The sequence below is a fragment of the Merops nubicus genome, unplaced genomic scaffold (assembly GCF_000691845.1).
Source record: "Merops nubicus isolate BGI_N331 unplaced genomic scaffold, ASM69184v1 scaffold13107, whole genome shotgun sequence".
Classification (NCBI taxonomy): Eukaryota; Metazoa; Chordata; class Aves; order Coraciiformes; family Meropidae; genus Merops; species Merops nubicus.
In genome coordinates this window covers 15,424-30,352 of record NW_008618388.1, presented here as the reverse complement: position 1 = coordinate 30,352, position 14,929 = coordinate 15,424, and the positions used below count along the sequence as shown (strand labels likewise).

At 39.2% G+C, this 14,929-nt stretch overlaps 1 protein-coding gene across 1 annotated transcript; it reads left to right on the top strand.

Moving 5' to 3' along the window:
- Nucleotides 1-984: 984 nt before the first annotated feature.
- Nucleotides 985-14,761, top strand: SEC61A2 (Sec61 alpha 2 subunit (S. cerevisiae); the record flags this gene model as incomplete). Its single annotated transcript, XM_008943439.1, is given in 12 exon segments — nucleotides 985-1,062; nucleotides 4,810-4,875; nucleotides 6,198-6,276; nucleotides 9,171-9,302; nucleotides 9,447-9,501; nucleotides 9,503-9,548; nucleotides 10,152-10,305; nucleotides 11,642-11,802; nucleotides 12,877-13,074; nucleotides 13,298-13,489; nucleotides 13,641-13,717; nucleotides 14,381-14,761. Coding segments are annotated over 12 exon segments (1,425 nt in total), but the record flags the coding sequence as incomplete, so codon positions are not given.
- Between the last annotated feature and the right edge of the window lie 168 nt (nucleotides 14,762-14,929).

Sequence of the window (14,929 nt, the reverse complement as noted above, 5' to 3'; positions counted from 1 at the left end):
GAGGCACCGCTTCGGGCAGGGCTGCCTCTGTGGGGGTTTTTCCCCCCTCTGGCCTCAGTGTTTTCAGACAGGAGCCGTGCCTCCTCCTGCGGAGCAAGATGCGCATGCTGATGGGCTGCTCGGGGGCTTGGGGTGGATGCAGGAGCAATAGGTCACAGCAGAGTGTAAAAGTAAACCTGGCATTTCCACCCAAATGTTACTGAGCTTGGATTGCAGTGTAATAAAAGCCTTCTCTTTGGAGAGGTGCCGGTGCTTGTTTTCTGTGGCTATCTGCATGTGTCGAAGCTGGGAATAATAAGTGCGTTTTGGAGTAGAAATTCCCCACCAAGCACGTGTGCTTTGGTTATTTATTTATTTCAGAAAAAAAATGCTCCAACTGTTGATATCTTCTGTGTTTTTTAAAAGAGAAGCTGTAAAGAGATAGATACCAAAAGTTAAAAAAAAAAAAAACAAAACAAAACAAAAATGAAGTTCTGATCAGAATGTGTTGCAGTGATTTAAATAACGATTTCTAATCATTTTATCAATTGAATTGTTTTCTCGGCTAAATACTTGTGTAAAACACAAGATGCTAGTCTCTAAATGGATACTTTTTGATGTCAGTATCCTTTGCGTCTGCGTTTAACTAGCACAGACTGATAGTGGGTCAATTTATTTTTAGATGGAGCACAATTTAGTTCACTTCTGGTGACATAAAACAGTGTCACTACTCATATAATATGGTTTCAGATGTGGGATAAAAAAGGGCCCAATATGATTAGAAGAAGAATTCTCTTGCACGTTTTTGCCCTGTTTTCAACTGTTTTAAGAGGGCACTAGTTTCCAGACATTGGATTACAGCGTGTCATGAGGAAGTAATTTGCTCATAGGGTGCTACTTACACTTATTTTTTTCTCTTAGAAGTTAAATAAAGTTGTATGAAGTTTTATAAACTCACAAAGTTTCATTAATGTATTTTTTTTCTCTTTTGTGTGTGTTTGTTTTTCTGGAACAGTAAAATTTTTAGAAGTCATTAAGCCATTCTGTGCAGTGTTACCTGAAATCCAGAAACCGGAAAGAAAAGTGAGTGCCGTGTGATGTGCTAACTTTCATTAGCTTAAAGATAAGAGAATGTTGTGCTGTTCGAGTTCACACTCTCAACATCAATACAGACAGTGGGCCCTGGAGTAGGATATATTCTTTGGAGGAGGTGGAATTCATGCTAGAGTAAAAGATGACCATGATCAATTCTTAACAACCTTCTGATGTTGTTCCACTTAGTAATTATGCCTTTTTTCTTTTACAAAGTTTCATCTCTAGACACTAAGTTTATTTAGTTGCAGCCCAGTTTGAGAACTCTGTTCTAGTATGTTAAAATAAATTAAATGAAGCTTTTTTTTTTTTCATGTGGATACCACTGTTGGATTTGAGTACTGGTCCAGCTTTGGGCTGGATTGTATATTACTTTGAAAAGGCTCGTGCTGTAATTCAGGAACCATAAATTTAGTTCTTCCTTTCCCATAAAATATTCTCAGGCTTCCATAGCTGTGATTCATCTTGATAACTACAGTTCAGGTAGTTGCTCCTTGTTCACCTACTGGATGTGACACTATTCTGACTATATATGATCTCTTATCATGTATAGTCAGACTATATGACTGATTTCTCTATTCCCCTAGCCCTAGAAGCTCCTCCCATTTCTCCACACATTTTCTGGCTTAAAATTAGTTAATATCTGCAGATCAGAAGAGACCTGCCTTGTCTCAACATTTTTTAATTCCAAAAGTTAAGCAGGCACTTAGCACCTGGGTGACAAAGTTTCTAACTTAACACATTTACCTCTTAGTCATTGTTGTGCCTGGCATGAAAATTCCTTGAAGAGTTAAATGTTGATTTTGGTATTTTTAAAAGGAAGAGCATAGCTGGGAACGTGACACCACCTGGGAGAACCCTCTTTTGTTGATTAGAGATTCCCAAAGGGTAGAGGTGGATGCAGAGATGTTTGTGCCAGTAGCCATAGCTGAGCCTGCTGGAATGAATGGGGAAGATACAGTGAAAACTGCTGATGATTTCCCTCTGGGACTGATCAGTAAAAAGATTGGTATTTATCCCCCGGCTTTTTGCTACATCTCTCTTCCCTTGTTGCTTTCCAGCATGCTCCTTCCTGGGACAGGTTTCAAACAAATTACTCAGGTCTTCAGAGCAGGCATCTGCAGAGCCATAGCCTGTGCTAAGGTTTGGACGTGGTGGAAGGTACCCATCTTTGTTTCAGCAGCAGCAAAGCTTTGTGCAGTCTTCAGTTCATGGCATCTCTGTGATTAGCTGGTTACATCCATCTCACTTTCATCTAATTAAATGGATGGGAAGAGGAAGCTAAGAGAACTCTGCAGATACTGATGTGTCTGTAAAGCTCCTTGGTAGTTGTGGTTTTTCTCTCTCTCTCCCTCCCTTTCTATTTGGCAGAGAGGAAGAGGGGCTTGATCTGTCCATATCCTCCATAAGCAGGTGAGGGATGCCCAGAGAGGTTCCTGTCCTCTCTATTTGGGTCACTTTGTCTTTATTCCTATCTAGGTCACTGTCTAGGCAATGGCTGCCAGTTGCCAACTTTGTACAAATTTGAAGTGAAAATACAATTGGGAGCCTCTTTCCTAGGCTAAAGTGACATTTGCCCATTTCAAGTTAGGTTCCTTGCTTGTGTGTCATTTATCAGGTGACCCAGGTCATTCTATGTAACTGTAATTCTTTGTTATTTATTGTTTTCTTGCAAGCTGGCACTGGCAGACACTATTAGTAATGGTTTTAGTGGGTTGATTAAGGCCAGGACAAGACATGAAGACAACAAAATAGAAAAAGAAATCCATTTTCTTTAAACTTGTATTGATTGTTAAGTGAAGATGAAGATTTGGTTCAGCTGGGCTCTCATGGAATCATTTTGCTGCTGTTGATGAGGGAAGTCAGCTTTTTCTGTCACTAGGGAGTGTTGCTTTTGTGTTTTGCCCAACTTGATTACCAGAAGCAATTGCTACTTTTGTAGCTAGCAGTATTTGCAGGGTTCATATTTCCCTCATATGCACAGATTTTTCTGAGTAGAACACGCTGTTCAGAACACCAAGAAGATGATGCTGAAGTCCCGTCATTTTCACAAGTTTTAAGAAAAATGTCAAAGGAATAAAATGTCCCATTGAATCTGATCAGATGCTGAAATGTACTTGCTGTCCCTGTGCTCATTACCATTTGTGGCTGGAATATTTTGGTACCAGTCTGTCTTTTGCTGTTCCTGGCATATGGATTCAGATGTCTCATTTTTCTTTTTTACCTTTTGGATTCATAGAGACTGTTTCCCTTGTGAATAACTATGATTTGGGTGATGCAGAATTTCCCTATTGCTCATATTCACTGCAGCTACAGAGAGAGCTGGAGCAGTTCTGGAGCTTGACTGGTGCCTCAGAAGCTAAGGTTAACTGCTGGGCTGCAGAGATAATTTGGCTAAGCATTTTTCTTTTTAAAAGTCTGTGCCTAAAATCTGAATTACGGAATTCAAACAGCAATTGGTAAAATGGGTCAGCACTGCTTAAAGTCTAACTCATGATACTGTTTGAGTTGGTTTGTTGCTGTCACTATTTTTTCTTTTTTAAGCTTTGTACTGTAAGTCATTTTAGCATCTGGCCTCTTTTAAAAGCGAGGCAGTATCAGTAAATAGATTAAATTATGGGGATTATATTGCTTCTGAGTAAGTGCATGCTTTCACTTATAAAGATACGGACTGCTTCTGAGTTTTCTTTGGCTTGGGAGGCTGTGCTGCTGCATTGGTTTGTAGTTTCTCTTTTGTGGGTGTTTAGTACCTATAAAATCAGGCACTAATCCTTTTTCTTGTTACCACTCTAGGGCAGATTCAGTGGTTGGAAACAGAAAGCTAGTATCTATCTTCTATCAGTATCTTCTGTATCTATCTTACATATTACTTCATGTTGTGTTTTAGTAGCTGCTGTACTCTTGCCTGCAGTGAACACAATTATCCTAATGTTTACAGTCCGTGGAGGAGAGGTGGGAACTTGAACATAATGCTGCATTTTGGCTTTGAGTAATCTCTGGTTCAAACTTGAACCTTGTTATTCTTCCCTTCTGCCACTAGTTACAGTTGCCTCAAATGTAGTGACCCTGTGATTGTCTTCAATGTATTAGTGACTAATCATTGATCTGATATTCTTTTTCAAGTAGTATCTAATCTACATTGATAGAAATATTTTGGAGGGAAAAAAAAGTCTTTAAAAAATATTTAGTGGTCTTTGTCTGTGAATATATAATAGTGAATGTAAGCTTCCTCCAACACAACTTTGAAGAACTTAATTCTAAGTATTCTGAATTGCTGTCCAAAACTCATGGTTCTTCTGGTTTTCATCACTTTTCTTCACAGCAGTTAAATCTCTAAAAACTTTATAATTCTTTATTTAGTAACTTCCAGCCTTACAAAACAGTGCCTCTAATCTGTTGAAGCCTAGAGCACTAACGACTGAAGATAAGCTTTTTGCATTGATTCTTTCATGTTTGTTCTGATATGTCCATGTGTTTAGGCGTGCTGTTGCTTTTCTGTAAATATTTCCGTGTTATAATACTATATATAAAACATATTCTACTGACTAAATGTCAGCTATGCTGTCTGCCAGATACCAAATTTTTCTTTGACTACACAGAAGCCCATGACTCTTTCAAAACTGAAATCAGACTAAAATTCTAATGAGAATTTATGTTTTCTGGATCAGTATCTTCACATTTACTGTGTTTAAATCCTCTGTACGAGGCACCCCTTAACCTCTCCAATCTGTTCTGTAGATCCAGTTCAGAGAGAAGGTACTATGGACAGCTATCACACTCTTCATTTTCTTGGTGTGCTGCCAGGTAGGTGTCCAGGTTTGCTCTGCTCCAGAAAATGTACATTCTGGTCACCTACAGCAGAATGCTAAAAGTGTGAGATGTTCTTGTTTCATGACCTACCGGTTTCAACTATGTATTTTTATGGTTAAGTATTTAAAGTTCAGTTAAACCAGGTTCTCTGAAGTATTTTATTGTTGATTGTATATATTTTCAGAAACGAATGTTTTCTGTTAGTTTAAAATATGTAATGTTTTTTCTTGTTACATGACAGTTCCTATCAAATGATGATACTGGCTGCAGCACAAGCACCCAAGCTAGGTACTCTCACTGAGTAGTCTAAAACAAACCAAGCAATATTATACATTCTTTACCCTCTGTTCACACATAAATATAAATTTTGGCAACAGCAAGTCTGAAAGTGAACTAAACTGACTCTTCTAACCTGAGTTCTCTTTAACAAGCTGATGAGTTTTAAAGATTGCAGAAAAATGTTTTGCTAGGATGTTTAAGTTGCCATTCAGAACTTTCTCCAAAATACAGGTCTTTGTAAACATTTACACTGTCTTTTTTCCTCACAGTTTCAGGATTTCCTAGAACCTATACTTGGGCTGTAAACACAAAGTGTTTGGATTTTTTTTTTTTTAATGTATATGTATGGGATATTTTAAAACATATTCTCAGCTGTAGAATTTGAATATCTAAACTTGCTGAAGGAAGATACTTACATTGTAGTTTATGCTGTAGCTTTAATTTGTACTGAGAAGAAATTCTGTTTAGGACCATTAAAATACAAACAAACAAAAAACCAAAACCACCAAAACAAAAAAAAAACCTGATTTCTTCTGGTGGTTTTTTTTTTTTTTTTAATACATTTTCCTAAAGATTTTTTTTTTTTTAGCTTAAAATTGCTGCAAAAATTTTGGTTAAATAAATAATGGAATACCATTTGATATTTTTCCCCATCCTGCTAATGTTTTGTGGTGGTTAACTTATTTTATGTTTTTTCTTTTCTTTTGGGAGGCTGTGTTATCCAGAGTCACATATGTCAGGCATTTACATCAGCCTCAGTAATCTGGTTGCTGTGCACTGACTGACTTGGAGGAGTTTCTGCTCCTTCCTGCAGAAGGGTCTTGGCTGATGTGGTTCAGTCCTCCACGTCACAGCCCAGCTGGAGGAATGAAAATAGATGGTGTCAGTGTCTCTGTTATTGTATGCTCAGGTTTAATTTTTAAAAAAGTTAGAATAACTGATATTGAACATCAGAACAGTTGAATCATTACAATTTTTGGATTAACAGAAGCTTTCCTTATCTATCTGCTTAATGATACTGCTGTGCACTTGGACAGATCCCTTTGTTTGGAATCATGTCATCGGATTCTGCAGACCCATTCTACTGGATGCGAGTCATTCTTGCATCAAACAGAGGTTAGTAGATTATTTCCTTTCTCTCTGTTTTGTAGCAGTATAAACAGGCCAGGATTAAAACACTTGGCTGTTAAATTTCATACAACCCAGATGTCATGTTGAAACACTTTGTGAAGTTCTTAACACAGCTGTAATTAAAATCAGCTGATACTTGAGGAGTACTTCATCTTAGGAATAGGCTTTCCTTTGAAGTGCAGATGAGATTAGCCTTGGTTCTCAAGTTTAGGGATGATTCTGTCTCAAACTGTAGAGCAGTCTCTTTCTGAATAATATATGGGTTGGAATCTTCTGCCCCACCACTTATGAACAGCACTATTTGCAGTACTGAGTGGTGAGTAAGAAACACCTGATGTGTGCAAGCCAGTTACACCCCGTATTTTGGCAACATCCTGGGTGAGTAATTTTATAGGTGGGAAAGCTAAGGGCAGAGATGATTAATTTTATAGTTAGCAAAGCCAAAGTAACTAACTTTAGACTAGACAAGTGAATCCAAACCGAATGTGTAAGAAGACTTTAATGCTAGAAGTCTGAAATTTAAGATGAGTGACCTGGATGCACGTCTCTAAATGAGGACACTGACCTCATCTGTATCTTGGAAAACTGGCTGGAAGGAAGGAAATCGATGGAACCCTCTAATATGAAAGTACAAATTATTTAGGAATGGCAAGTTTTGTCACTCCAATGAAGATGATAAATTAAGGTAAATAAGTTATCTGTTTTAAACTCTACTGCAGAATTTGCATATAAAAAGCTGTGTCTCACTAGCAACGTCTGATACCAAATATACTTATCCACTACCCAGACAGAATGGTAACAGTGGCCAAGGAAAGACTAGAGAGACTGTAAAGGCAACAAAAAGCCCAAGTGGGAAAGTTAATTTGTGCTCAAGTCAACTGACTAGACGTCATTGGAGGATGTGAGGTAAAGAGCTTTTGAAGTTCTAATTTTCGTGCTGTTGGAGAAGCAGAGATTTCCCCGAGAGGTGACATGATATTTACCTAGTACTGAGCAGTGTGTAGGCTGTAGGATGCAGGTAGGAAAGAATCACATTATTATAATGACTTTAATACTTTAATGTTTTACATTTATAGCAGAGAAAACACTAAAAAAAAAAAGTTGTGCAATAATGCTTAAAATTTTAAAAAATTGGAACTGAAATGAGGACTCCAGTAGTTAGGCAAAAATGAAGACTCCATACAATAGGAGAGGTGCTTAAAAACAAATTCAAATTATTTCAATTAAAGGCTCTTCAGGAAATTAAGCTATTTCAGGATGAGAGGAAAGACCCAGCAGCTTAAGAACTGGTTGAAAAGACAGGAAGAGATAGCTGTACAAAACTGTAAGGTGCCACAAATTGAATATTACATGCAGTTCTAATTTAACATGTCACAAAGGGTATTGTAGAACTGGGAAAAAAAAAAAGGCAGCCACTCAGGAAAAGGCACCAGGGAGAATCTAAGGGAGATATTAACCTATAGGAAGGGATCCTAAGAAAATAAGGATTCTTTGCCATGAAATGTGCATATCCCAAATGTCGTTTAAGTCTTTGTGGAAAAAAGTGGATAGGGAACAGATAGTCCCTTTTTCCTTATAATGTAAGAAGGAAGGGGCAACCAACAGTATTAAGCAGCACATAAAACTCAAAATTTCCAAATAAATTACTGGCAGAAGTTGCCAGAAGCAGTTTCTGAATAAATTACTGACATATGGGGAAAGGGAAATACAGAATGATAGTTGCCCTAAAGAAGAGTTGTATACAGCTGGAAGTTGATACCTCAAGGACATTGTGGCACTCAGTGAGTTGCACAGTAGAGCATCTTAATGATGCGTTTGTTTTCATCCTGAACTTGTTCTTAACAAACTTCTCTGCTCATGAGAGCCAGGCATTCCTAGAGTGGCAATAGCAGCCACTGTGGCTCTGCACCATCTTTCCTGTGGTCTTCAAAATTAAACTTTTGGAAAATGTGACAGCTGAAGAACTGACAGAGTAAATGACCAGGGACAAGATGCTTTCCAATGAAAGGTTGCTTGATATGATATCCCAAAAAGCAGAGCTGCAGTATGTTTTGACCTTTAGTGGTAGCATGGTTTCACAAAAATACCTGAAGTGAAAAACTCCATGTTTTAATGCTGCCTTCAAAATTACAGATTTTAACAGGGCAGCCTTCCTTTGTGAGGAGGTAACAGTCTTTGTTTTGATTATACCTGTAGTGGAATATACATGTTTGAAGTGTGATGAATAATGTTCCTCATAGGTCAGAAACCTTCCAACAGACTGTCAAAACAATAATATCAGGGGGTTTATTATTAATACCAGCAGAAAGTAAACAAAGTTATGGTCAGCCCGTGCACACTGGTTGTGAGCTGTGCACTCCCAGCAGTGAATGCAAGATGTCCAACTGCCACCACAGCTCTAGAGAAAGCACAGTGGTCACAGCAGACAGGAGAGGAGGCCTCTGGGGCAGACTGATGGGTGAGACCCTCCTGGGCTGGTGGCCATCAGGAGAAGAGACTGTCCCAAATAAACTTCTTAATTTGTAGCGAGTGTGATGTTTATGGCATGGAATGCTTCTGTTGGCCTGCTTGGGCCAACTGCCCTGGCTTTCACTCCTCTGAGCTTCAGCGCCTGGTCAACTCAAAACTGCTGAAAACCTTGATCATGATGCAGACACACATACCATGGCTGGCCAGAAGCAAACCCAAAGTGTCTTACCAACTTTGTTCTCATGGAGTCAGGTGCTGCAGCCTTCTTCAGAAATGCAGCTTTCCTGAACAGCAAATTGATTCTATGATTCTATCCTGGTGAAACCAGAACACAGAGCTGATGTCCTCAGAGTGTAATTCTTTAGGAGAGATGCTTGAATGGCAGTTGTGTTCATTTTCTTCCTGTTTAGGTACTTTGATGGAATTGGGTATCTCCCCCATCGTGACCTCTGGTCTGATCATGCAGCTGCTAGCTGGAGCGAAGATCATTGAAGTTGGTGATACTCCAAAAGACAGAGCCTTGTTCAATGGAGCTCAGAAATGTAAGCACTGTTCCAATTAAAAATAATAAGCATATTTTTATTCTTGGGAAAGCAGCCTGCCTAAGTGATACTAGATGTGAGATTTCTTTGGTAGGTGATTTCAGCAGATTTTTTTTAAAGGATTTGCTTTCTCTCTTGTTTTAGTATTTGGGATGATTATTACCATTGGGCAAGCCATTGTGTATGTTATGACTGGAATGTCCTGCTGAAATGGGTGCTGGAATTTGTCTTCTTATTATAATTCAGGTTTGTAATGAGCTATTTTGTGTGTAACAGACTGGTTAGATACATTATAGCTGGAAGAAAAAACCTTTCTATGTCTGGTTGCATTTTATTTATTTGTAATGCTATAAAGCATCATCCTTTGTATCTGTCTATATATGAGAAATTCTAAATATTCCATAAAGGAGGAGAAAGTTTGGATAGTTAGTATGAAAAATTTTTCAGATAGGACTATTTGATTTGAAATGCAGGAATTGGTGGACTTTGAAAACAACAGCCAATGTTCAGTACTATGGAAGACATCACTAAATGGCACAGATGCAGCTTTGAGACATTATCATGTAGAGCTAAGCAGTAAATACACAAACTTAAACACTTTTTTGAAAAAAGTGCTTACTGAGTAATCAGTTTGTTAGTGCCAGTGTTGAAAAGTCACAGAGGTCATTGCCAGGTGAGATGTGCATGCATTTGTGTGTGAGAGGGCAGAAATACTGCAGGAAGGATATTTAGATGAAAAACTTAATGATCACTCTCCAACTTGATGAAAATACTGAAATATGGAATTCATACTTAATTCTTGACTCGATTTATTCTTGTTTCTGCTCAGTTTTGTTTCTTTTCCCACAGCTGTTTGTTGCTGGATTGATTGTGCTGCTGCTGGATGAGTTGCTACAGAAAGGTTATGGCTTGGGGTCTGGGATTTCCCTGTTTATTGCTACCAACATCTGTGAAACCATTGTCTGGAAAGCTTTTAGTCCCACTACCATCAACACTGGCAGAGGTACGTGGGTGACTGCAGTGAGTTATAACATGTTTTGGGGGAGCTACATATACATAAACTATCAGGTGTTTACCAGATGGATATTAAAAAAAGGTTTTAATGTGTCATGATTAACTTCTAAAGTTAATTGTCTAACATGGAGGATGAAAATGTTGTGTGACTTTGGTGTAGATGAGTAACCTACAAGTTTGCCTTTGCTGATATGAATCATAGTAGTTAAAATGGGACTTGAAGCCCCTTGACTGAACATTTTTGGATTGCCAAACTGAAATAATCTTGTTTTAGCATTGTTTCACAGAATCACAGAATGGTAGGAGTTGGAAAGGACCTCTTGAGATTTTCTAGTGCAGCCCCCCTGCCAAAGCAGGTTCATCTAGATGAATTAGATGAGCAGCAGATTGCACAGGAACATGCCCAGGCAGGTTTTGAAAGTCTCCAGAGAAAGAGACTCCACCACCTCTCCGGGCAGCCTCTTCCAGGGATCTGGTACTATCACAGCAAATAAGTTTCTCCTTATCTTTAGGTGGAACTTCATGTCTTCCAGTTTGTGCCCATTGCCCCTTTCCTATTGCTGGGCACCACTGAAAAGTCTGGCCCCATCCTTTTGACACCTACCCTTTAGATATTGATAAGCATTGAGAAGATCCTCTCTCAGTCTTCTCCAGGCTAAAGAGCCCCAGCTCTCAGCCTTTCCCTGTCAGAGAGACACTCCAGTCCCCCCACCATCTTCATAGCCCTCCATTGGACTCTCCAGTAGTTCCCTCCCTCTCTTGAACTAGGGAGCCCAGGACTGTACCCATCCCTACTGCTGGAGAGGCTCCCATCTCTTCATTCCTCAGCCAGTCTTTGACAACATCTGGGTTTCTGAGACCCTACAAATACCAAGTTAAGATGCAGCTTCTTTACATCAATGACTTAATTACTTTAATACACACATTTGAGATCCTGAGCTGTTTTAGTTTGCTTTCCTTTTCACCTGATTTTTAGTAGTTCTGTCTATTGCATTTTACTACTGCTTTTCTAACACTATTTTTCTCCCTGTTTATTATTTCTTCCTTCTAATCATCCTCCTGCCCCCAGAAAAGAAAGAAATTTCTTTCATGTGTGTGAATTTATTCCTGGTTAAAAGGGGATTGGGAGGAGAAGTTTTTGGTAGATGATTCTACACTCTGTAAGCTAAAATGGAATCCTCTATTGTGATATATTTGTGGTAACAAGATTTGTGTCCTATTATATCTGATTGTGTGTCATTCTTAAAACTGCCAAAACAAAGACACTGTTTTTAAAAGTGTGTTTAAATTGCAGATTAACATTCCTTTTACGTTTTGTCCTGCAGGAACAGAGTTTGAGGGTGCTGTGATTGCCCTGTTCCATCTGCTGGCCACACGGACCGACAAAGTCCGGGCTCTGCGGGAGGCGTTCTATCGACAGAACCTGCCCAATCTCATGAACCTGATTGCTACAGTGTTCGTGTTTGCTGTAGTCATCTATTTTCAGGTAAAATGGGAAATTCCTCTTAGCAGCTCTGCAGCTGCCTAGGTAGAAGCTCATGGATGTTAGACACTGGAGTCATGGGAGCAATGCAAAGGTTAAACTAGAGGAACTGAAGTATCTGAGCTTCGAGTAAGAAACTCCTTTTTATATCAGTATTAGTATTTCAGTAACATACCTCTGTGACAGTACAGCTGGTCCATTTTATAGCCAGAGGTACTGGTTCTCAGACAGTGATGTAATCTCACATTCCATTAAATGCTGTGCACACTATGGGAATATTTTTACTAAAAATGGCTTCTGGAACTGCAGTGATTGTATCACAGAAATAACATACTTGATCTTCATAGTTGACTTAAAAGAATTCTCTTTGGACACAGCTAAAGAACCTTGTTTCTTTAGGGTGTGCATGATACAGGTTGGTTCTAGAAAACAACTGTAATTAGTGCCTAGCTTACTGTTTTTTCCTTAATTTTCTTGAAATACTTAGCTAGATTTTTTTTTTTTTAATTTAAGTGTTTACTAATATGGACACTGAAGGAGATCCATATGGTGATTTTTTTTTTTCTTTTTGTGTGTAGTTAAAACGTGGGTTTTTTTTTTCGTTTGGTGTTTTTTGTTTTGTGTTTTTTTTTTTTTTTTTAAACTGTTGAATCAGAGTGTTGGCAAAAACCTGAACTCTTTCATTTTAAAATCCATGTTGCTTTTCTTGGGTCTGCTCAGGTAAGAGCCTAGCTCAGAAGACAAAGCCTGTTGTCAAGTGGCTAGTTAAGTTAAAAGCTGTTAACAGCTTTTATCAAACCCTGTTCTATAAAGTGTGTCTTAGAGGAATATAATGTAGCAGATGGGAGATGCTGTTTATGTAAAAAGAAAGTAATACAACCAAGCAGTAACGCTAATAAACCCTTAAAATGTGTAGTCCAGACTGTAGCAGAAAGCCTTTGGGCTTTACTGCCTCAGACCTTGCACTGCTTGTTTATTCAGCAAGACCTCCTTGGCCATGAGCAGCTTTTGGGCAAACACGGAATCAATCCCTTCTGCCTTGGAAATCCATGGGTGCCTTTGTGCTCTTTCCCGTAGGGATTCCGTGTTGATTTACCCATCAAGTCTGCACGATACCGTGGGCAGTACAGCAGCTATCCCATCAAGCTCTTCTACACCTCCAACATTCCCATCATCCTGCAGTCTGCCTTGGTTTCAAACCTCTACGTCATTTCCCAGATGTTGTCTGTTCGTTTTAGTGGCAACTTCTTGGTGAACTTACTAGGACAGTGGGCAGTAAGTATTTTAGCACTTTTATTATCAGCATAGAATTATTTATATGTGTTACTTTATTATGAAACTTTGGTAACTCGCCAGCAGAAAACTGGATTGCTTACTTCCTAACGTTTGTATGTAAAAGCTGTTTTAAACATGAATAGGAATTCTTCTCTAAATAGAGGATAGAAATGTGAGAGATCTGCAAGAAATAACTAATGGCCTTTTTCTTCCCCTCTTGCAGGATGTCAGTGGTGGTGGCCCTGCTCGCTCTTACCCCGTTGGTGGCCTGTGCTACTACTTGTCCCCTCCAGAATCCATGGGTGCAATATTTGAGGACCCCGTCCATGTAATAGTTTATATAATATTTATGCTGGGATCCTGTGCATTCTTCTCGAAGACTTGGATTGAGGTGTCTGGCTCATCAGCAAAAGATGTAGGTGTTCTGATAAATGTGCCTGGATGTTTTCAAACACTGCCTCTAATTTAGGGCTGAGTACCTACTAACTGGTCAGTTACTACTCTGACTAAATACCAGGTGACTATGAAACATTGCCACAGTTTCATAAAATTTACATTTTTTGCAGGTTGCCAAGCAACTCAAAGAACAGCAAATGGTGATGAGAGGCCACCGGGACACTTCAATGGTTCATGAGCTTAACAGGTAGGGAAATGCTGACCTCCAGCTGGATGGTTAAGAGTGCTGGGGAGGTGTCAACGAGAGCAGGTGTCCATGCAAAAATCTGAGGCCTGTTTCCACTGCAGATACCAAGATTCTTCCCATCCAGCCATCACCTTTCCTAGTAATGCAAAAAATGTTCTTAGTGGTAGTAAGAGATTAACCTGTAGGTACTGCACTGTCTTCTGTTTAAGTGGCATAATGAGGGAATTTGGGTTGAATCCCTTTCATGTTTGTAAAAGGAGGATATCTTGATTTTCACAGGTGCTTAGTTCACCATTACTGAGCTAAGGTGATGCTACCTCCAAAGCCTGCAGATCCATATTGAAAGGCAGATTTATCTCTACACATTTAAGTCAAAGCAGTTACTCTGGTCTGTGGAGGTTACATAGGAGCATAGACACACATAAAATTGTTACACTCTGAAGCTTGGCCAATGTTCAGTTACTCACACAGCTTTCCTATCAGTGAGTATTGTAGTTTCTACTTTGAGCAGATAGGGAACATAGAGCTAATGGTGGAGCAACGCTGTGTTTGTAGCTGAACATTCTAGTTGGTTGGTTGTTATTTTAGTAGTAGATGTCTTGTTGGAATCCTTGGATGAAAATTGATGACTATTATACTTCTGTTGTGTGTGTCTTGGTGCAGGTATATCCCCACAGCAGCTGCGTTTGGCGGCCTGTGCATCGGCGCCCTTTCCGTGCTGGCCGACTTCCTCGGAGCCATCGGGTCCGGCACTGGCATTCTGCTTGCAGTCACCATTATTTATCAGTATTTTGAAATATTTGTAAAAGAACAGGCAGAAGTTGGAGGAGTGGGTGCATTATTTTTCTAGATGTCCGAATATTTCATGGTTTGTGTGAAAGGGAAAGTATTTTGACAGTATGCATCATTTAGTCCAGTAATGCTCTTTTCTTTTGACTCGTCCTCAAGTGCTACGTGTCCCATTCCTGTCAGGGGCACTGGGCAGTGCCTGTGTGCAGCGTTAGTACCAGCTGCCTTAACAATCAAGTTTACATTATCTTGTTTGAGTATTATCTAGTGTTGCCTGTAATGCTGGAAACCAATTCATCTACCTTGCTATTCCAAACACTACAGTGAGATGGTGAAATGTATCAGTTTGATATCGGGAAACAGTTTTGCACACAGCATTAGAATGTTAAATTTATTTCCCTGTCCTTAATAGGAAAAAAAAAA